The 22,466-nt window shown below is 39.8% G+C and overlaps 1 protein-coding gene across 1 annotated transcript in view; it reads left to right on the top strand.

Moving 5' to 3' along the window:
• CLSTN2 (calsyntenin 2) overlaps positions 1–22,466 on the top strand; it is a 213,844-nt gene that overhangs the window by 129,280 nt on the left and 62,098 nt on the right. Inside the window, exons 4-7 of the mRNA XM_033069303.1 lie at positions 19–168; positions 12,843–13,028; positions 17,660–17,908; positions 18,412–18,533. Of these exons, the coding sequence (XP_032925194.1) occupies positions 19–168; positions 12,843–13,028; positions 17,660–17,908; positions 18,412–18,533 (707 nt within the window). The remainder of the gene's footprint in view (positions 1–18; positions 169–12,842; positions 13,029–17,659; positions 17,909–18,411; positions 18,534–22,466) is intronic.

The raw sequence follows: 22,466 nt of genomic DNA, 5'->3' as shown, positions 1-22,466 counted from the left end.
CTTGTGCTGAACCTCTAGGTAACATCAGGAACACTGAGAAACTCAGCTATGATAAACAGCACCAGTATGACATAATGGTGACAGCTTTTGACTGTGGGCAGAAACATGCAACGGAAGATGTCTTGGTACGAGTTAATGTCAAACCTGTGTGCAAACCAGGCTGGCAAGGTAAGGTTGAATAGCTTTTCTGTTTTCATTTTTCTTTAAATCTCTTGTCTGTTGTATTTTCCCTCTACCTCACAGTAAGGAAAGTAGGGTGTTTATTGCACTGGTGTGGAAAACTGCTGCTATTTCTTCTGCCTCATTTCAAGTCTGCTAACAAAGTGGATGATAATCCCATGTTTGCATCTATTTGCCATGCTTCTTCTCTAGGCAGCACAAAGAGGAGACCAGACAAAAAGAAGTAAGACAAATTTCTACTCTAATAAGTTATCTTTTGAGTCAGTCTGAGTATCCCTGAAGGCTAAAAAATGCTGCTGGTTTGCCTACTATTCCTTAAAAGAACATTTTTGAAGCCACCATGGCAAGGTACTCCTGCCATGTGAGCTGGAGTTGTTCAGGTTATCTTGTTACAGATTCAGGATTGGCTTCTGTGGCATGCATTTCACTCATTAGGAGTGAAAAGTGTCTTTAAAGCTGATTCCTGTCTTGAGAAATCATTTGGATTTTCTAAAAAGGCTGTAAGGACCTATACCCTGTCTGGAATGGAGAAAACCCCAGCTGACAAAGTCCAGGGAAGATAGATATGCCACTAATTATTAGGAATTAAGATGGAAATGAGGGCTGGATTACAGACAAACCGATTGGATGTGACCACGTTATGCAGGTTAACTTGACCTTCATAACTGTGATTTTTAAACATGATTGAGGAGGAAAAAAATCCATTTGGCTGTTGTACTTAAAGGTAAATTTACAGGTTGACATTTAAAAGAAAAAACAGTTTTCTTTGTAAAATGAGAAGCTCTGGTCTAGAGGAGCTAGTAGTGAAATATTTGCAATAGCAGGATTCCATTTCCACAGCCCTTACTTGAAGTAGAGCCACATTTCAGTTTTTCAGGATGTAGTAGTACCCAAGTACTTTAAAGAACATTTTTGTTGAAAAAAATACAATACCCATGAACTATTTCCACATTTTCTAGCTGATCCTACTGTTCAAATTATTTGTTCTATGAAACAAATTATGGGTTTTTTATATTGGAAAAATGTTCTGTTTCCATTTTATTGCGTAATCTCAGATAAATCAATATCCCCAAGATAGCTTGGGATTTGTATTAAGATGGGTGCAATTAATGAATATTTTTTGTCTATATTTTTATTTAGGTATTTTATTGATTGGATACGTTTTGCAAAGGTGGTAGTGGTGTATTTCTGTTGCCCTGCTATTATTTCACAGTTATGTGGTTGTTATGGTTATTACTGGTTCCATCAGGTGAGTCTAGACACCAGGCAGCCAATAAAAGGAAAAGTAACAACCTCAAACAGATTTGGTTGGAGTTTGGGGTTTTTTTTAATGCTTTGTTCACATTACTTGTACCTTTCCATGTGTCACCTACATGACTCTTCACCTCCCTGGCACATCCCCAAGTCAAGGAGCACAAAGTGCGAGGGGATGTCTCCTGCTCAAGGGTGGAAGGTCTTTAAATAAATAATTGGGTAGATAGGGCTTCATTCCTTAATTATCATTAATTTATTAATTGTAATTTGAAAATGAGCTGCAACATAATACTTCCAGAAATTTATACATTTATCTTAATGAGATTTTTTATGCCTATTTATTTTTAAAGGTGGAGAAATTCAGGTAGGTGATGTTGTTTGCCAGTTTCAGCCAGTATCTGTAAAAATCACATGTTTCTTGGGAAAAAATAAGATCAAATAAGCAAAACTTTCCAAGAGAATTTCTAATAGTTAAAGAGGAAATCTGGAGAGTAGAAATGAAAGGCATTTATGATGTTCTTTCTTGCCTGTGTCTCTTGCTCTGTGACCTCCCCACAAAGGGGCAGCCAGCAGGTTTGCTCCATCTTCTTTGAAATAATGCTATATTTGTAAAGATTGTATTACTATAGGAAGTAAAATAATGGGAGATTTTTGATAGAAAAGAGGAATATGGTGAGTCTTTGGTTAAAATAGAAATGCTGCTGAAACATGTATAGTAATTTCACGATTATAAGCCGCACCTGATTATAAGCCGCACATTACAATACAGGGTGTGATAAAAGGTATCTATTCTATCACCACCTGTTGAGGGTGGGGACAGTGATCCTTATCTCCATGGGAGATACTCTGCTAATGGGTCACCATTGAAACCGGATGGGGCATTGTTCTTTATCTTTTCACAACCCATCCTTCCTCCAGGGAGTCATTTTCTGCTAATGGCCATTGAGTCCCACTGTGTGACTGATAAAATTACTGCATCCCATTGGAAGTTGCTCCAGCCAGGGGGAAGGGCCCAAAATTTCTTACCAAGATAAAAACAGAGGTTTTGGGACACTAAGGCAGCCCCTTTCTCCACTGGACTCCAGAGGAGAACCGGATTTCTCCACATCACCACTGGACCTCCGGAGGGAAACTGCACCTTCTGCAGGAGCACTGCTCCAACTGAATCACATCTGTCACTGCAGGAGGATGCAGCCACCATTTAATGGGACTGCTACCAACATCCTGCCTGAAGGGTGTCAGGTTGTACTCTGACTTTGTCAGGGTTTGGAGCTTGTTGCTTTGTAGTACTGTATTTCTATTTTAATTTCCCTGGAAAAGAACTGTTATTCCTAATTTCCATATTTTTGCCTGAAAGCCCCTTGATTTCCAAATTATAATAATTTGGAGGGAGGGGGTTTATATTCTCCATTTCAAAGAGAAGTTCCTGCCTTTCTCAGCAGACACCTGTCCTCCAAACTAAAACAGCAACATTTTGTTCTTTGTCCATATATAAGCCGTACCAGATTATAAACCGCACTTTGGGTTTGGACCAAAATTTTAGTCAAAATGGTGCTGCTTATAATCGTGAAATTACGGTAACTTTTTCCTTGTTCTTCAGTGTTATCCTGAACAAATAAATACTTGGATTTTCAATTTATGGCATTGGCACTTAGTTCCTAAAAGTTAATGGCTTTAGCAATTTGAAATATTGTACAGTTGTTTATGCACCTATCATGAATAGAGACTGGAGTAGTCTAATGCAAATTCAGTATTAAAAATTTTAATGTAGATGCCATTCATATAACCTTTACTGTGTTGGTCTGGGACAGGGAAAAAAACAGGCTTATGTAAAACAATTCAGAATTATTCCTGTTTCTTGAGGCTGACAGCATGTGACTGATGTGTGGCAGAACAAATAAGGCTCCGCAAGCCAAGGTACTTTCCTTTAATCAATATTCCCTTGAGCTAACAGCACTGAAATCTTCATCAAATCCAGGAACTTCTTCCCTGCTCTCTGATGATGGACATTAATACACCAGCAGCCAGATCCCCATAGACATTTTCAGCAAAAAACCCCCTCTTTATTCTACTTTAGAAAAAAACTTGACCCAAGTTGACATCTGCTTTCTGACCAGACCACTCTGGAGTGTTTTTTGTATTCTGAGTAAGCTAAAAATGTAAGTCAATGAGCTGAATTAATTCCTAATCAGTTCTTTTAATTGGAAATTCTCATTAATGAGTTTTGTCAAGTGATTTCGAGAGCCATGCTACAAAATCTCTTAATGCCAGCTGTGTTTTCATATCCATGATTTCCAAACAGTGGAGTAACCGTGTCCTGCCAGATAGGACACCATTTCTGCATTACCAAGAAAAGCTGGATGATGGCAGTACTCCTGACATCATAAAGGCTTGATCTGCAGTCAAAGATACTTTGATTTTTGGTTTAAAGCATTTTTTAAACAGTTATGGGGTTTCCATTCCAAGCAAAAACCTGTTATCTTCAACACCTTCCGCAGGTTTTGTCTGTCCTTCCAGGGCTCTGCCTGGTTTCAGTTCTGTGGACACAAAGCTCACTCTGCACTTCTTCCTGGGCATTCACTTGCAGTGGATTCCTTTCACTGCAGTTGTTTTAATGTCACAAATACTGATTTCTGTAAAGTTACATCTTCCTTATTCAAAGTACGGTGGCACCCTAGTACTAAATACTCATAAAATATTCATTAAATAGCATGAGGTGAAGTAAGACAAAATCCTGCAATCTAGACCAGGTTTCCTTTGGCTCATTTATGGTATTGTAATCTTTTGTCACATTTCTGTTACTTTCAGGAACAGTTTTCATGAAACGGTTGCTGTAGCCCCACAGCGGGATAACAAAGGGAAATGAAATATAACCCAATGTGCTGAAAGATGCAAGATAGCAGAAAATTGAAAACAAATATTCCTGTACCAAGCTCTCTGGTGAGCAATGTACTGTGTGGGGAGAAGAGTTTACCCTCAAAAAAAGCAAGGGCAGAATCACGGACATTAAAATTTGAAAAATGTCAGAGGTCTCCTCAATTATTTACAATTAAACCACACAGTTTTGCTCCCTAAAATCCAGTTTTTTTCAGACAGAAAATAGGTATTAGAAGAAAAAAACTTCTCTAAAGCAACTCACTGAATACCCTGGAAAAGTGTCAGAGAGCTTACAACAAGGAATGCTGGCTGTGCTTCCTGAGGAGATGAGTGTGGAGCAAAGACAGCAGTCCAAAACTCAAAAGTCACATAGTTTTCCCTCATGAAAGGAGACTTTTTCCAAATTTCATATGGTCCTGTGTAGGCAATGGTGACTAACCTGCAGTTGAACAGACAGTTAGGACTCTGAATAGAAAACAGGATTTCACAGCATCCAGCCTCAAGTGTTCTACCAATCTGAAAAGATTTCTTGCATTTGTCTTCCAAGGTCTGTGAACCCTTGTACCAACACCCAACTACCCAAGAAAAATAATAAAGTTGAAGTTCTTCCAAAATTCATCTTAAAAGAGACATTTCTGAAAAATTCAATTACTTTTACATAGTGTTGGCTTAAAAATGGTTTCAAAATAAAAACCTCTCTTTGTTTATTCACCTAATAGATTATAAATAATATTTAATAAAGATGGTCAATATGTCAAAGATAGTGCATATCATTTTTTTTCTCACTAAGGTGACCTGGGCCCTTGCTACTGCCTAAAGGCGCATTCCTACCACCTCTCTAAGGTTGAATAGTCATTCAGAGGCCACATGTAGTCAGAGCAGCTTGTTCTTCCTGCTGAAGTAAAATCCTTCTTTTGTACAGAAAAGGGCAGGACCTTCCATTTCAGTAGCAGAGTGATCTCACATCACTTCTAAGTCAACATTTCTCAGAGATGTTCTTTGCAGTAGCTGCTGAGTGACTTCAGAATGGTTGTCGTGGGGGCTTTCTAGTAAGATCCAATTACTGAGGAAACCAAAACCATATTGGCTTTCATCCTGCCAATGATTCTAACAAGGAGGAATATGATTACTAAGGCAATTGATTATTTGGAGGAGACTGGTCAAGTGCAGAAACCTTGCTGATGAGGATAATATTCTCAGTCTTCTGAAACAATTTTAAAGGGCCAAGTATTTTCTGCACTAAACATAAATCAATTTGTATTACTCTTGTGTACACACCTAGCAGCTTAAAACACCATCCTTGTGTTGTCTTAGCTGTAAGATATTCACCCATATTTTTATAAATTAAGTTTATTGTGAAGCAGGGAGTCTTTATGTCAGTCTAGGCTTGGCACTGCTGTGCATGCATTAGCCACACATCCTTCAACCAGGGTAATCAGGATGAAATACTTACATTCAGCTGTTAACTTGAATGGCACTGTTTCAGTAAAATATCCACTCCAAATAACCATTCCAGACATTTGACAGTTAACTGAACTCCAGAGTACAACTGAGTTTTGAGCTTAAAATTTACATAAGTTCATACTTTGTTTTTTTCTTGTATCTATGTTGTTTTTACTTTGCTTTAACTACCAGACATATTCAGAGAAAGCAGTCATACCTGTTCCAATCTAATTTTTCAGAAATGCTCTCTTTAGTAAATTCTGTACCTGCATTATAGCTAAATACATCTTCCCTGAGCACTCCAGGTCCTTTCATGTTTCTTTTTACCATGGTCTCTTATTGACAACAGTGCTTTATATATTCCAAGACTGCCTTGGTTTTGCCTGGCTGTGTCAGACTGGTGGCCCGTGGAAATGCTGTTCTTGTCTAAATGGAATCAGCTATTTTTCCATTTGTCATTTTTCACTAATTTCACAGCAGTTTGCTGAAGTTCCTGAGCACTTTGTGTCATTACTAAGCGCTATTTCTGTAACACCAGTTCTCAAGATCATCTTATTCTGTGCTTAGGATATCCTCTTTCTAGATTGACTTCTAGTGTGGCACTGCCTTCCTTTCCCTTAACTGGAAGCAGTAACTAACATGGTCCTGCTCTTTTGCCAGGACTGCAAATGGAAATACCAAATAACATTCCCAAGGCAGACTCACAGGCATCACTACCAGCTAGTTCCCCGTGTACCATGAATTTCACATTTGCAGAGTACCCTGTTACTGCCCTCTCTGCAGGCTGTTCTCCTTATCTGTGAGGACTGAAATACTGAAGTCAGTATTTTCCATCTTAAATGAAACAAAACCCCCATTAATTTTAGACCTGTTTAACTAAATTTTTATTTCCATATAATTCTGTGGAAGATAACTCCTTTGTTCACATTTCTGCATTTTCAACTACAAAAATAGTCTTTTCTTTTTTGAATTTTCACTGCAAGATCTTCCTGAGCTTTATTGGGTGAATTATAATTTCACTGAGAAATTTCTTATCTCCGAGATGCAGGTGACAACATCATTCCCTTAACATTTAATCTACCCAAAAGTTAAAGCACTATGGGATGTCCAGTTAGGTTTGAAGCTTTTCCTAATGATTTTTTTTAATCTCTGCTTGTAAAAAGTTCCACACATCCTTAGACCTTGGGCTGAAAAATTGAAGACTTTCCACATGAGTTATGACATTCAATTAATTATTTGGGTAACTACTCCATGGAGTGCTTCAGAGTCTGCCTTTGAGAATCTGAGAAGCACTTTGCAGACTCTCCAGCAGAGACATGAGAAGCCTGTAACCAATCCAAACCTGGCAAGAAGAAAGTTATTTCCTAAAGGAAAACAAGTAGAGGGCCAATTTTAATGACAGAGCTCACAGGGTAGGTTGATGTATTCATCAACCCAGGACCAAGCCCTGGCCCTGCTGAGGGGAGCAGACCCAGAGAAGGGGCCTGGCTCAGCCAAGATGCCAGATCTCCTCCTCTGGGGAGAAGGCAGGTCCCAGGAGAGGGATCCATGGATGAGGGTTTAAATCAGGTCACTGGTCAGGTCCACAGCGCTGAGCCTCTGTCAAGCCAGAGCAGCAACTCCGGGCTGGCTACTGGATCCAGGGATGCTATAGCGGAGCCATACCAGCACCCACAGCCCAGCCTGAGCTTAAACAGAGCTCCAGACCCATGGGGGGCAAATGGAGGCCCCAGGTGAAGCTTGTGGACGTTCATTAGGGCTTATTAGTGCCCTTGGGGCTCTGACACTGTGGGAAATACATTATTCAAATGAAATCTTACAACAAATAATAGCTTTACCAGTGTTGTTTCATGGTTTTTAGATTCTTGTATGTTTATTTCATATAAGTAATTTCACAATTATAAGCCGCACCATTTTGACTAAAATTTTGGTCCAAACACAAAGTGCGGCTTATAATCTGGTGCGGCTTATATATGGACAAAGAAGAAAATGTTTCTATTTTAGTTTGGAGGACAGGTGTCTGCTGAGAAAGGCAGGAACTCCTGTTTAAAATGGAGAATGTAAACCCCCTCCCTCCAAATTATTATAATTTTGAAATCAAGGGGCTTTCAGGCAAAAATATGGGAATTAGGAATAACAGTTCTTTTCCAGGGAAATTAAAATAGAAATACAGTACTACAAAGACACAAACTCCAAGCCCTGACAAAGTCAGAGTACAACCTGACACCCTTCAGGCAGGGTGCTGGTAGCAGTCCCATTAAATGGTGACTGCATCATCCTGCAGTGACAGATGTGATTCAGTTGAAGCAGTGCTCCTGTACAAGGTCCAGTTTCCCTCCGGAGGTCCAGTGGTGATGTGGAGAAATCCGGTTTTCCTCTGGAGTCCAGTGGAGAAGGGGCTGCCTTAGTGTCCCCAAACCTCTGTTTTTATCTTGATAAGAAATGTTGGCTGGAGCAACTTTCAGTGGGATGCAGTAATTTTATCAGTCACACAGTGGGACTCAATGGACCATTAGCAGAAAATGACTGGCTGGAGGAAGGATGGGTTGTGAAAAGGTAAAGAACAATGCCCCATTAGCAGAATATCTCCAATGGAGATAAGGATCACTGTCGCCACCCTCAACAGATGGTGATAGAATAGATACCTTTCATCACACTCTGTATTGTACTGTGCGGCTTATAATCAGGTGTGGCTTATATATGGACAAAGAATGAAAAGTTGCTAGCACCCAGAAGTACGGCTTATACTCAGTGTGGCTTATAATCATGAAATTACTGTAATTAAACACCATTAGATCTGGGAACTTTCTCACTTGATAAAATATTCAGTGTCAGTAGGTCAGGCACAACAGTTACTCCATTGGACTCATCAGCTGCTGCAGTAGCAGTCTTTCCACTGTCCTGTACTAAGCACAAATTTCTGTTTCTTTTTTGTTTGTCTTTTTAAAGCTACCAACATGCTGCACAAGGAAAAGGTGTATATGAGTGTTTGTTTATACTTTGAGATGTGCATTTAAATCTCTTAGCAAACCAGCAGAGCTTTGGACATTAGTTTGAGTTTTCTCTTTGCTGTGGAAACCTTTTAACTGACTCAGACCTGATTATCATTTCCTTAACAAGTCACTCATCTTATTTCACATAAAAAAGGCACCAGAGTAACCTTTAGCCAAGTCTCTAGCCTACACAAACTGCACAGATGTGCGGATGCTGCCGAGGAAATAGAAGAGATACCAATTACACTGCTCTGGGAACCTTCTGTTTCAGCAATTATGCAGGGATTCTGCAGAGACTCAGTAATGGCACCACATAAATTTTATCTTACATTTAGCTGCCAAGATGCACATCCTCAGTGCAACAGGAGAGAAGTTTTGCATTTCGTTGTGTTATGATTATCTTTAATTACATTACTGTCATTTTTAACACTGTGAAATGCAATCAAAGTTTATAGCCATACACATGTAGGAGACATGAATCACATCATACCTCATCTGCATGATCTCCTTCAAGGAAAAAAATCAGATTAAATCCTTCTTAGTGTCATCCAGCATAAGAAATTAATTAAAATATAAAACATGGATCACAAAGAATACAGAAAACCTGAAGTTTAGGGATCAAGGAAAGTCTTTACATTATCCATCTGTTAAAAGGAAAATTCGTTCAGTGCATTGGGATTTACTTTTAAAGACTCAAACTGTCGCTGAAGTTTGATCTATTTTGATCTTGGGATAGTTTGAGTATCTCAGCAATCAAGATCCATGTTTACTTAGCTGCTTTATGGTTGATGAAATCTGATCCACAAACTTGACATCATGATATCTACACTCTAATGTTGTATTGTAGGGATAACCCAGCTGGGGCTGTCTTGCATTGTCTGGAGCAGCTTCATGTGACAAGCAAAAGCCTGGTAAATTATAAAATCTAAACAGAGGCTGTAGGACTAACCAGTGGTAGTTCTATTAAGACTTTCCCCATGGGATTAGTCTTCTACCTTGACAGTGTTTACTTTCCCAAGTTTGCAGTGTAATGTGGTGTTGTTGCAGGATGTAGGTCAGGTTTGTGTCAAAGGAGGGACTGTGTTGGTTGGGTTTAGCTAATCTAAGTGCCACCTGCCAGTTCAGGGATTATGTATCTGAATTCATCTAGAAAATAAATAAATTCAGAGGCTTTTGCAGACTCGGATTTCATAAGACTTTTCTTCTGAATCACTCCAGAGGAAACAAAAAAGTGCCACCACATACCTGAAGGGATGGTGCTGACCTTTTGAGTAAGTCCAGTGTGGGATGTTATTCTGGGAAAAGGTAAAATAATGATATTCACCCCATTCAAAATTAAATTAGGGACTTGGGTTACTCTCACAATAATTTTTTCGTACCATTAGTACCTCGTGCTGTTGCTTGTTCCAACTCTGTGCACTTCCCAGCATTGCTACCTGCACTTGTAGTGAGATGCAGAGGGTGCTGGCCTCAGTTTCACAGCTCTGAGACCTGAGGTGCTGGGGGAAGGCTCTATGGAAATAAGACAGTTGGTTTTAATCAGAGTTCCTGCTGCCTTTAGGGATGGTTCTGCCATCACAGGATTGTAACCTGCCCCAGTATTGCCTCACACCTGCCTGGGAACGTCTTTGGCATGGAGAGGGATTTCTTGGTGGAATTCCTAAATCTGCACCAAGTAAGTGAAGGAAGTGCTGGTGCAGTTCAGATGAGGATTGGTCTGCGGTGATGAAGTGGACCAAGGTAAAAAGACACTGGTTCAAGTCTAGTTGATGTTGTACAATTTAGAGCTGAGACAAATGTGAGTGATTTAAGAGGTGCAGCATTTATGATCTCTGGGTACAAATTCCCACTTCTACCAAGCTGAAAGGAAATACCATTTAGCGAAATAAGCAAAATACTTTTTCCAATTCTTGTGGCAGAAACAGAGGGCTCCCATTATTCTCCCCTGTGTGCAGTGGCATTTTAAATGGTGTGGGTTTTATAGAACATTCCTTGTATAGCTGGAGGTGAGTGTGCAGCTGCAGGTACCTTGCAGTTTATAACTCAGTCACATCTCACATCCGCTAATGAATGTTTTGCATGAGTATTGGTTCAACTATATGGTATGTCTGAGAAATGAAAACGTTGCTGAAAACTGCTGAAATAGTCAGAAAGGTTTCAGATATATGTATATGACTTTACTTTCCTTTTTGGGTAGAAGAATACAATGCCCGAACTGATGAATGAGAGACTGTAAAGATGAATAATTCATATATTATTAGTTTGTATAAAAACAGCAATGTTGTTTTTTTTTTTTTTACCTGAAATACCTGAAAGAATTTGCTGCTCTTTTCTATTGGAAAAGTATTAAGCTCAAATTTAGTTATATGTGCACAGGCAGTCATATAGTCACAGTTGTCTTACTTGTGATGTACAAGTCCTAAAGATTTTGCTAAAAACTGATACTAAACATACTTTCAGAATGTTCCTGGAAGTCTCATCTTCCTCTTGTTAAGAAAATGCTGCATGATTATGCCAGGCTATGCCAGGAAGAAGATCTGAGAATTCTGAAATGCAGACCAGTGGTTGTAGCATCTTTGCCTGGTCTCTGGACTAATGACTGCCTCACACTTCAAAGTTTGCATGGATGTTCAGACTTTCTTGTGAATATTTAATGCAATTTAAGACCAAGAGAGAGAGCACCATTTTTCAAGCTTTCTGAAATGAGATCTGTTGGAAAACATCAAACTCCTTCACGCATATTTGTATACACGATTAATTTTCCTTCCACTGATATTTAGAACAAATCTCTGTCCATTTGTTTTCAGGGAATTTGTTGACTACCAGGACCAAGAACTTTTCTATTTATGAAGTCTCCTTTTACCTACAAAGATTTGAACTTGTTAGAGCAACAAGGGGAAGGGCTGTGAACATGGCCAGGAGGCTGGAGATTCTCTCCTTTAAGAACAGACTGAGAGTTGGGGTTGTTCAGTGTGGAGAAGGCTTCACAGAGATCTTGCTGAGACCTTTTAGTGCTTGAAGGGAACTTACAAGAAAGACGGACAGAAAGATTTTACTGGGGCCTGTAGTGACAGGACAAGAAGTAACAGCTTTAAGTTGGATTAGGTTGGGTATATGAAAGAAATTTTTCTCCTATGAGGATGCTGAGGCACGGCACAGGTTGCCCAGAGAAGCTGTGGATGCCCTATCCCTCAAGTTGTCTGAGATCAGGTTGGATGGGCCTTTGAGCAACCTGGTTTAGTGGCAGGTGTCCCTGCCTATGGCAGGGGGATGGACTGAGTGAGCTTTGAGTATCCTTTCCAGCTGCAGCCATGCTGTGACTCCATGAAAATATGATCCGTAAAGACAGCTAAAATACATGTTTGTAATTACCACTGCTTGTTTGGGTTTTCTCTGAAGCGTGTTGCAAACACCATAATTAATTTGATTTCAAACATTAAATGCTTCATTTGAGCAGCACAGGGGAATGTGTGGCACAAACAGGTGGCTGCCTGAGGCAGGGATTGTTTAAATGTTGTGGTCTGTGAGGCATCTGCGTAAGCACGGTTTAGTCAGATCTGGCTGGAAACATAAGTCATTCTTTCAGCTGGAGCTTCCGGTCATTAGTGCTTCACAGAATTAGGAAGATGTTCAAAGACAAGAAATGGCACTACAGAGGTGTTATATTAGACTGACGTGTAGCCTGGTCCTTGGAGGTATTTGTTCTTATCACAAGGCTGTGAAATCTGACCAAACTGGGAGCAGCAGGCACCTGCTCCCTGAAGAGTCAGCTTGTAGTCTGTCATGGGAAGGTGGGCTCTGCAGTTCCAGACTGACACCAATTAGCACTTCTTGTCAGGAGATGTGTGTAGCCTCTGCTTGTGTGACTCAACCAGCAGTAGCATTACTTAAGTGAGCCTGACACTCTTAGAAAAACAGGGCCAAAATCCATATTTTTAGGACAGTAGCTTATTGATGCCAAGTTCAGAAACTCTTATTTTTACCTTAGACAGCGACCTTTGAGAACAATGTGTTTAATTTGAAATTATATAACTCCCTTCACTTTTTTTTACTCCCTGTTGAATCTTGTAGTTTTTTATTTGTTTGTTTTTCCAGACTGGAACAAACGGATTGAATACAGGCCAGGCTCTGGCAGCATACCCTTGTTTCCCAGCATCCACCTAGAAACATGTGATGGACCAGTGTCCTCAATCCACACCACCATTGAACTGCAGACCAATTACATCGGAAAGGGCTGTGATCGTGAAACCTACTCTGAAAAATCTCTGCAGAAATTATGTGGTATGAATATAGATTTCAATTGACATAATAATAATGCTTTTGCAGACAAGGCACCAGTTTCTTGTGACCTGTAAGCATGCAGCACTTGAATTTAGCTCAGCTGTCTGACTTTGGATCATAGCAATGAAAATTGAGAGAGTGGTGATATTTGACAGCTTCTCATCCTTCTTTTCCATTTGTTTTGGCTCTATTTCATACTTTCTCCCTGCATTCTCTTAATTATTTTCTCTTCTGTTCCTGTTTCCTTCTTGATTTTTCATTCTTCCATATTCCACCTCCTTCTCCTTCTTTCTTCCCTCTGCTACAAATACTGCTGTGACAGGGTAGTGAGATTTCCAGGGTAGATTTGCCATCAAAAGAAGACCATAGGATCTGAAGGGATTGAATCTCCCTGTTTTGTCTCAGTCTTCTTGACTCAGCTTTCTGTTCTACTGTTCCGTGCTGTGCCAGAGGACAAACAGACAACAAGTAAAAGAATATTCTGGGCAATTATTTTAGAAAATACATTTAAGAAACATGAACTTCAAATAAGAGCTGCCCTGGTGGAGAAATATTTCCTAATTTTTTCCTCCCTTTTTGTGCTTTTTGATAACTTTGTGTAAAATGCAGAAGTCAATTTTGAAAGGCAGGTTAAATACTTGAAGATACTGCTGTGTTTTTTTCAGACTTCAAGATACTATATCTGGCAAAGCAATGGCCACACAATAATCCCTTTATCTTTTGAGATCAGATGTCTCTCCTGTTTTAATATCCTGTCTTTAGAGTCTTTGTCTGAAGCCCTGATGGTGTGAACATTAATTCTCATCTTCTCCATCTTTTTGCCTGGCTTCTGTCAGAGCTACAGTAGCAATTGTGCAATTTTTTCCATTTAAATGTGTGGATTTTGGTTCAGGGTGCTCTGGTGTAGGGCTTACCTTTCCTCTGATAACTACCCAGCAGTGCTGCAGAGATGCTTACATCAATACACTAACCTTTAGGAAATAATTTTTGTAAATGAAATATTTCAGCTAGTGTTACTAAATTAGTTAAAATGGAGAAGCAATTTCCAGGGAAAAATAGCTGGCAGTTACAGTTATCGGTTATCAGTGGAAATGGAGAAGGGGAGGTAAAGATGAGTGGGAGTAGTAGCATTGCCATAAAATCGGAATGTTTTCAACTGCAAAATTGCTTAGTTAAGATCACAGAAACAACCATTACTTGAATCCTGTGTCTTTATTCAACTGCCTGGGCTCTAGAAGAGCAGATGAAAATCTATCTGCCCCAATATGCATCTTAATCATGGTAATGACATTAAATCTGAGAGGTTGAGCAAGGCTTGATTTCATAAAATACTAGAATTTTAATAAAAATAAATATACTATAGCTAAAGTCAAATACTTTTTAAGAAGCTGTATTGGCATCCTAAAGAACATTGCTTTGTGCTGTTAGAGACATGAACTACAAATGGCACAGTCACTCACTGCAGATCACTGAGAACAAGACCCACACCACGAAATTATTATCTTGAAATCAAACACTGATAGCAGCTATATCCAACAGAATTATCATTTCAAGTGTAGGGCTGAAAGAAGGTACCTTCAACTGGTGTAAAAGTCCTTAGCTGTGGAAGGGGTTCTGTTTGCAGAGTGTGGCTTGACTGCCTCACCTGCTGACACTGGAGCGGAAAAGAGAATTACGGGTGTTTCTCAGGCCTGCCAGGGCCGTTGTGGTGGCTGCAGGCAGCGCTGAGCAGTGGACAGACATCAGTGCTGAACTTCAGCTCTGGCTCAGCACATGTGCGAAGGAACAGAATGGAAAGCACTTGAGAAAACAGGTAAGAATGTAAGACTGTATGTAAATAGGGGGAAAATTCTCACTGCTGAAAGGATGTTTTTTGGTCCAGGTTTTCCGTATCTTCATAGACATGGTAGAAACTTGTAACAGGACTTTGATAAAAACAGTTGTAAGTGACAATGTGCTTTACATGAGAATTTCATTTAGCCTGGCCTGCGCTTTGCTATTTAGTATTTATTACCATCCTTATGTAAAGAGCACTCTTAGAAAAGCAGGTTAAATTATTTCTGGAAATAGTTTTCTCCCAGAAATTACTTATTGTAACTAATGGTTGGATGATAAAATCCTTTGAAAGGGGTGAAAACCCCACATTTTTTATACAGTGTGAAGCACTGTGTGATTGCAGAGAGTGTAGAACTGAGCACTCAGACAGCTCTGCACGATGTAAAATGAAAGGCTCTCTCTGTATAATTAAAGATTCAGTTTATAAATCCCGTGCTCATTTCTTCATTTATCTGTTGGAGATCTGGAGAAGGCAGATGCTAAGAAAGGTGAATTAAAATTCATTTTTTATCCAACGGAAGGTTCAAGTCTGCTTTTCAATAACCCAGAGATTTGCACTCCCTTGGACGGTCAAGGTGGCAAGGTGGGCAACTTAAATGATTAAATTACACTTCAGTCATTTTAAAGTCAAGGAAATACTAGTGTTGTGCCTCAAAGCATTTTAGTAGGCATTCTTTCGTCTTGTCACCTGACAACAATAAAAAGTACAGACTGTCTAAAAGACATCATTTGGACTGCAAAAACATACCAGAATAAATCACACTAAAATAAACGTAGGTTAAGGACCCTGAAAGTATAGTGGAAAGATGGCTCTGGTGCTGTCTCCTTTCCCTCTAAATGTAGATAAAATAGAAAATAATGGGATTGCTAATTCTCCCATGTGGCAGATGGGAAACTGAGACGGGGAAACACTGAATATCAGTCTCAAGGCCCTGCTCCATCTAGGATCCTGCCCTCTTTCCATTATCCTGGATGGTGGAGAGGCTCAAGAAAGTTGTTGATCTGATCACAAAGGACAGTTTGGGCTGGGTGTTATTTGGATGATTCGTTTCCAGCTAAGCCAGCAGTCTGGTCCAGCTCAGTGAGCAGCATCACTGTGTGGTTATCCTGGCACAAATGTTGGAGCCCAAATGTACAGGACTGGGAGAGGAGGGGGGGCCAACTGCATAAATCACTGGTGAAAATAAGCACTTCTATGTGCAAGAGGTGCCTCAGGGGTCTCAGCCCAAAGCTGAGCTTCATGTAGCAGTTTCTGCATTATTCTGGAAGCATTTTGGAAGAAAAGGGCATCAGGCACTACATTTTGGAAGAGCACTGATCCCATGATAAGGCTGTTCTGGGAACACCTCCAGAGAGATCCTGTTTGCATTGCTACAGGTCTGTTTCTGTACATGCCTGAGCAGTCTGGGACTCTGGCTGGATTTATTAGGATAGGGAAAGCATGATTTATTCCAGTCAAATCTCCCTAGCACATAATCCAATGTTTTTTCTTAGGGCAGGATTGAAACACACTAACAGGTTGAGATTCCAAACTTATCCATAAATCTCTGTACAAATATGGGCAGATAAAGTAGAACCTGTTGAGCTTGGTGCTGATTACACAAATGCAGTATCCTGTATTATCCAGAATTACAGTCTGTAAAATTAATACACGTTGTCTCCATGCACAAGCTATGAAGAGGTAGGCGTTAGGTTTGGTATTCAAAATACCACTTCAAAACAGCCTCATTTTACAGTAATAAATTTTGGAGAAGAATCCAAGACATTCATTTACAGAATAAGGTGAATCTTTCCAAATCATAGCTACTTTTTTTTAAAAAACACCTTTTTAAAAAAAATCTGTATGAAACAATTCTACACATTTTTGGCTTAAAATTTTTGCACTCCTGCAGAGATTTGGGATCTTTTATCTCTTCTTGGATGGTGAAGGAGGGCAGAAACATCTTAGCAGGGGATTTTTTATGCCATCACAGTTTGCTCACCATATTGTTATTTGACAAAGCAGCAACAGGAATACAAAGATTGTTTGTGCTTTTTACTTTTGGGATCATATTTTCTGCTAAAGGCCATCTTTCACCAATAGGGAAATGCTCTGGGTAGTTCCTTGCATGGTTTTCATAGTGCCTGGCAGGCAATTGTTAAGCTATAAGCAAACAGTGCTGTGAAGAACTGTGCTATTTTATCCTATCTTGGCACCACAGTCTTTTCCATATCAGTCTATCATTAAAGAACACACAGAGCTCCAGCGGTCAAATATGTACCAGAAACCAGCACTGGAGTGTTATTACCTGGTTGGGGATGAATCCCCTCTGTGAATGGACATTCCTCCCAGCATTACTGAGGATATCCATAGCTGACTACTGGACACTGTGGAGCCTGTTCTGCATCCATCCCCACTGTGCTGTATTTTACAGCACATCATCCCCACATACCTTCATGCTGTCAGGGGAGGAAGATAAATGAAGAAAATTTGTTTTGAATCTTTGCAGATCTTGAAATAGCTGAAGAAATGTCATTAATGTTCAGAAAATACTGAATATTTCTGAGAAAGATAACTTTACATTATTTTCTATAGTTTTCTGTGCAGTACATTTAATCTAGAAAACTCTTACTGGTTTACAATGGTGGGTGTTTATTTTATAACATTTCAGTGATTTGGCATTGAGGCTGGTAGGACCATTTGCGTAGTAAAATAGTCTAAAGAGTGTGAATTAGAAACATGGTCTATGTTAAATTAATCTTCACAGCTTTTTCATTGGTCTCTCATTGTGTTATTCATTATATGTGATTTGCAGGAGCTTCCTCAGGTGCCATTGACCTGTTACCATCTCCCAGTACAACAACCAACTGGACAACTGGGCTCCTCATGGATAGCAATGACATCATTTTTAAATTTGATGGAAAGCAAGGAGCCAAAATCCCAGATGGAATAGTCCCGAAAAATTTAACTGATCAATTCACCATCACTCTGTGGATGAAACATGGACCTAGTCCTGGATTAAGAGCTGAGAAGGAGACCATTCTCTGCAACTCTGACAAGACAGGTGAGACTGTGTATGGAAAAAAATGTTATTCAAAAGGAGAATCAACAGCTGTAGAGTGTTGCCATCTCTCCTCATTTAATTTGGTTTGAGAAAAAACTAATCGCAGATGGTGCCACTCCAAACATTGCTGAATTGAGAGCTTATTAAGAGGCCCAATGGCTACCTAAATTTCAAACAAAGCTGGAATAACACAGCTAGAGATTTCACAGGAATTTATGGATAAAAAAACTAAATTATGTTTAATTTTTTTCAATATTTAGATTGGGAGAAACAGTTCTAATTCTTCACTGAAACTGGTTAGACAAAATATACATTTGGATTTGATTTATTAGCTGGGACAGGATGATTCCATGAACAAAGCTGATAATTCAAGAAGAGCTATAATGATCCATGAGAAAGCTCCTTTCTCTGGGGTTTCTCTGATTTGGCTCGGTGCTGTCAGTGTGTAAGACTGGCAGACACCAAGGGCTGTGTGTGGTCCTGAGCTGGGTGTGTCCCCACAGAGATGAACCGGCACCACTACGCACTGTATGTGCACAACTGCCGCCTCGTGTTCCTGCTGCGCAAGGACTTCGACCAGGCTGACACCTTCCGCCCTGCTGAGTTCCACTGGAAGCTCGACCAGGTACCCGTCATGCTGCCCAAGGCCATCCAGGATCCTCCCTCCTCCTCAGCCCTCTAGACAGCACAGGAAGCCTCCCAGATCCCCATTCTTGATCCCTGATTCCTCCTCCTCAGCCCTTTAGACACCACAGGGAACTACCCAGAACCCCCATCCCTGATTCCTCCTCCTCAGCCCTTTAGACACCACAGGGAACTACCCAGAACCCCCATCCCTGATTCCTCCTCCTCAGCCCTTTAGACACCACAGAGAACTACCCAGAACCCCCATCCCTGATTCCTCCTCCTCAGCCCTTTAGACACCACAGGGAACCACCTAGATCCCCCAGTCCCTGATCCCTGATCCCTCCTCCTCAGCCCTTCAGAGAGCACAGGGAACCACCCAGATCCCTGATCCCCAATCCCTGATGCCTCCTCATAAGCCCCTCTAGATAGCACAGGGAACATCCCAGATCCCAGAGCAGCTGTCCAGAGTCTGTCTGGAGTCTGTCCAGTGTCTGTCTGAAATCTCTTGCAACTACCCTGCAACTTGCGGTTGTTACAACTCTAATTAGGATCCACATAAAAAGAGAGACATGAGTTAACTTTGTCATTTTATGCATTAGTTTGGTTTTTTTGGGGTTTTTTTTGAGCCATTTTAAATGGTAAATAGAAGTTTATATCCTTTGGCAGTAGAGAGAGTGACATTGTATTTTTTATCATTTATCATTTTTTTAAAATCTGCTTTATTGGCACAACGGGAATGATGGAAACCTTTTCAGTAAAGAGTATGCTGACACACAGAAAGGCACTTCTATTATATTGTAAATCCAATCCACAGACCTTTTCTTTCATCTGCTGTGGTGTATATAATTTCGTCTTATTATTAAGAGTATATTGCAAGAAAATTATTATTAAAGAGATACGAGTTGCCTTTCATAGATTTATTAAGTCTGGGTGATAAGGATCATATGGATGAAAGAAGACAGACCAGCAAAGGACTATTTTTTCAAAGCAAATTTCTTCTTGTCTTTGAGTACAAACTGTGTCATTGAAGATGTAGGAATGTTTTCTTTTCTTATTCACCTTCTAAATGCATATAAGAATGAGATCTCCATCATGTTTATCATATGAGTGTGGTAAGAAAGCCTGTAGTGGTAATAGCACTCTCTTTGCATTTACACTAACCAGTCTGGAATCATTTTGTGCTGTACTCAATAGGAAATTTTACAGTGTCGCAAAACAAATGGAAATTAAATCATATTTAAGATTGCAAGTCAGGAGTAACTGATATCAGCTCAGATAAGGCTGTTCTGAGTGCTGAAGATGGACTTGTATTTCTAAACTCTGTACTAAACATCTAAATTAATGATAATGCAAATTTTTTGGGAAATACTTTGATTTTGAAAATTGAATGCAGTCAACTTCTGTGTCTTTACAATGAGAGAGAACCAGTGTCCTCTCAATAAATGAAAATTGTGTGTGACTCTCGTAATTTGGCCATGAACCTTCCTAACTACTACTGAAAACTGCATGATGGTAACTAGGGACAGAATATATTTTTTTAGGTCACTTGATTAATTTCATTTAATTCAGCTGCTGTCAATTGATTTCCACACTATATTTTCAGCTGTTGCTTATAGCTGAAAAAGAAAGTAAGATTGAAGAATAAATAAAGTTTGTTATGGGTTGTGTGCCCAGACTTTCATGAAGATAAATTTATATTGTCATGGTGATACTGCTGTAAGTTTTGTCATGAAGGGACCTCATAAAAATTGCTGCTTTATCTCTTCTTCATGCCCCATCTGGCCTATATGGTAAATTTAAAAAATCTGAAAATAAAACATACATGAATAATGGCCAGGAAGGAACTTACATGGTTTTGAAGACAAGGCAGTGAGAAATTGTCACTATAATGTAATAAAATGATACCTTCTTCTGACTTTATATCCAGAGTAGTCCATCTTAGAAAGCACAGGGTATTTTAAAACCACATCATAAAACAAGTTAGGATCCTTCTCAATATGAAAAGAAGCTGGGCTAGACTTTTAGGAGTAGTATAAGTTGATTATTTGCATATTTAGACACTGACATACCTCTGGAAATCTGACATTCAGAACAGTTCATTCTGTAGTGGCAAGCCCTCCAACTCCCTGTTGTTTCTGTTGTGTTAAGAAAAGCCTGGGAATGGAGCCGTGCCCAGCTGCTGTCCCTGTTCCCCTACCTGCCCTGTGGGACAGGGCTCTGCAGACAGGACAGGGCAGAAATAACTCTACAAGACCCTCCAGGGCTTGGTTCCAAGCACAGCCAGAGCAGAGGAAAATATGTGGCAGAGCACTTTATTGCTGAGCTCACTTTTTAAGTGCAACAATCTAGAGATTGTTTTTGCTGAGAGGAATCCAGTGACCTTGGAAGAGGGTGAAGCTTGAACTGCTGAAATCATTTATCACTCTCACTGCAGAGCAGTAAAATTTATGATACCAGCTGCTCTGGGCTCTATCCACTCCATGAGACTCCTCATTCTTTCAGGACAGTGACCAGGAATGTGAGCTTATTGTCATTCCAGTGAATTTAATTGTCTAGATCTTATTTCTGTGGTGAGTGAGTATGGGCACACACCTTAGCTGCAGGCTTTGTCCTGTTTGGATACAGGGATCCACAGAACATTTTACACAGCTGCACCTGAGCAGTGTATCTGGAGCCTCTGAACACCATGACTGCCTTGCACAAGAAGTGTCTGGAACCTGCACAGGACAGTGTCTGCCAAATTAGTTCTGGGAAGACCGTGTCTTTAAGTTAGTTCATAACCTAAGGATTTATTTCCAGTGTGGCTTTCAATTTATTTGGCCCTATTTGTTCCATTTATGGCCTTTGCTAGGAGAATTTTTCACTTTCTGCACTGTTCCATGATCTGAGAGTGCCACAGCCTTGGGCAGACATGCCTTTACCAGGGACCTGCTGATGCAGGACCTCTGCAACAGGTGCTGATAATCACAGATACCAGACTTTTTACTGAGGGTATCCTTGTTATTTATAAGAAACACAGAAAAAAATAAATGTGTACAGTTTGGGATTTTCCCCACTTTTATTCTTTTGCAAATTGTCTTAGTTGTGAGAGAATCCATTAGCAGTAATCTGGAATAAAAGGTATGGAAAGAGCAATGTTAAAGAAAATCGGTGTCAGGTCTGTAAAGCTGGGTAATAAAAACTGCAATAGATGTCCAGGTCGAGGAGGTTGCTCCCTTTTACTTACTCCTATTTGTAAGCCCAGGTGTTTCCTTTGTTTCAGAATCGTTACCTTTGTACTGAGTTTCCCATTCAAAAGTTTAAATTTAATATCATGACGTCAAGATTTATGTTAATTTCTTTTCTCATACTTTAATACTTTTCATACAAATATGAGGACAGTCAAGACAAAAGGTACTTTTCTTCTCATTAATCAATAGGATAGCAACACTTTTTTAGTGGGAGAAGGTATCTGAGCCAGAGATGAACAATTTTTTCAGGTACTTTTTTCACAGTGCAACATTATTTTCAGGATGTTATCATTCTGCAGTCTTCACACTAGAGGAAAAATTACTGTTGATCCCATTAAAAACAGGGTATGCAGTGCATGATGTGGAGTCATTCTAAGTCAGCAAAAACCAGATAAACATGCTGAAAGTTATGGTTTCTTTAATAAGATGAAATAAATTGCTTTGAATAATCCATCTGGAATAATCTGCAGTGCTTTTCATTGTAAAAAACTCGAAACAATTCCTTTGCTAATAGGAACTACAGAAGAAGGTTTAGCTCAATATAAATGGGGTGTGTTTTGTCTGTGTGGGCACAGAGCTGCTGAAGGATCAAGGCCTGGGTTTGCACTTCACCACTTCAGTGGCCACACACACACTAGGGGTTTCCCCTGCAGGAAGCAGTTGTGCCCAGTCAAGCCCTTCACTCCCAGCTCCTTTTTCAA

This window comes from Catharus ustulatus, chromosome 10 (genome assembly GCF_009819885.2).
Source record: "Catharus ustulatus isolate bCatUst1 chromosome 10, bCatUst1.pri.v2, whole genome shotgun sequence".
Lineage (NCBI taxonomy): Eukaryota > Metazoa > Chordata > Aves > Passeriformes > Turdidae > Catharus > Catharus ustulatus.
Note: the sequence above shows the minus strand (reverse complement) of the source record. Positions and strands in the feature narration are given on the sequence as shown.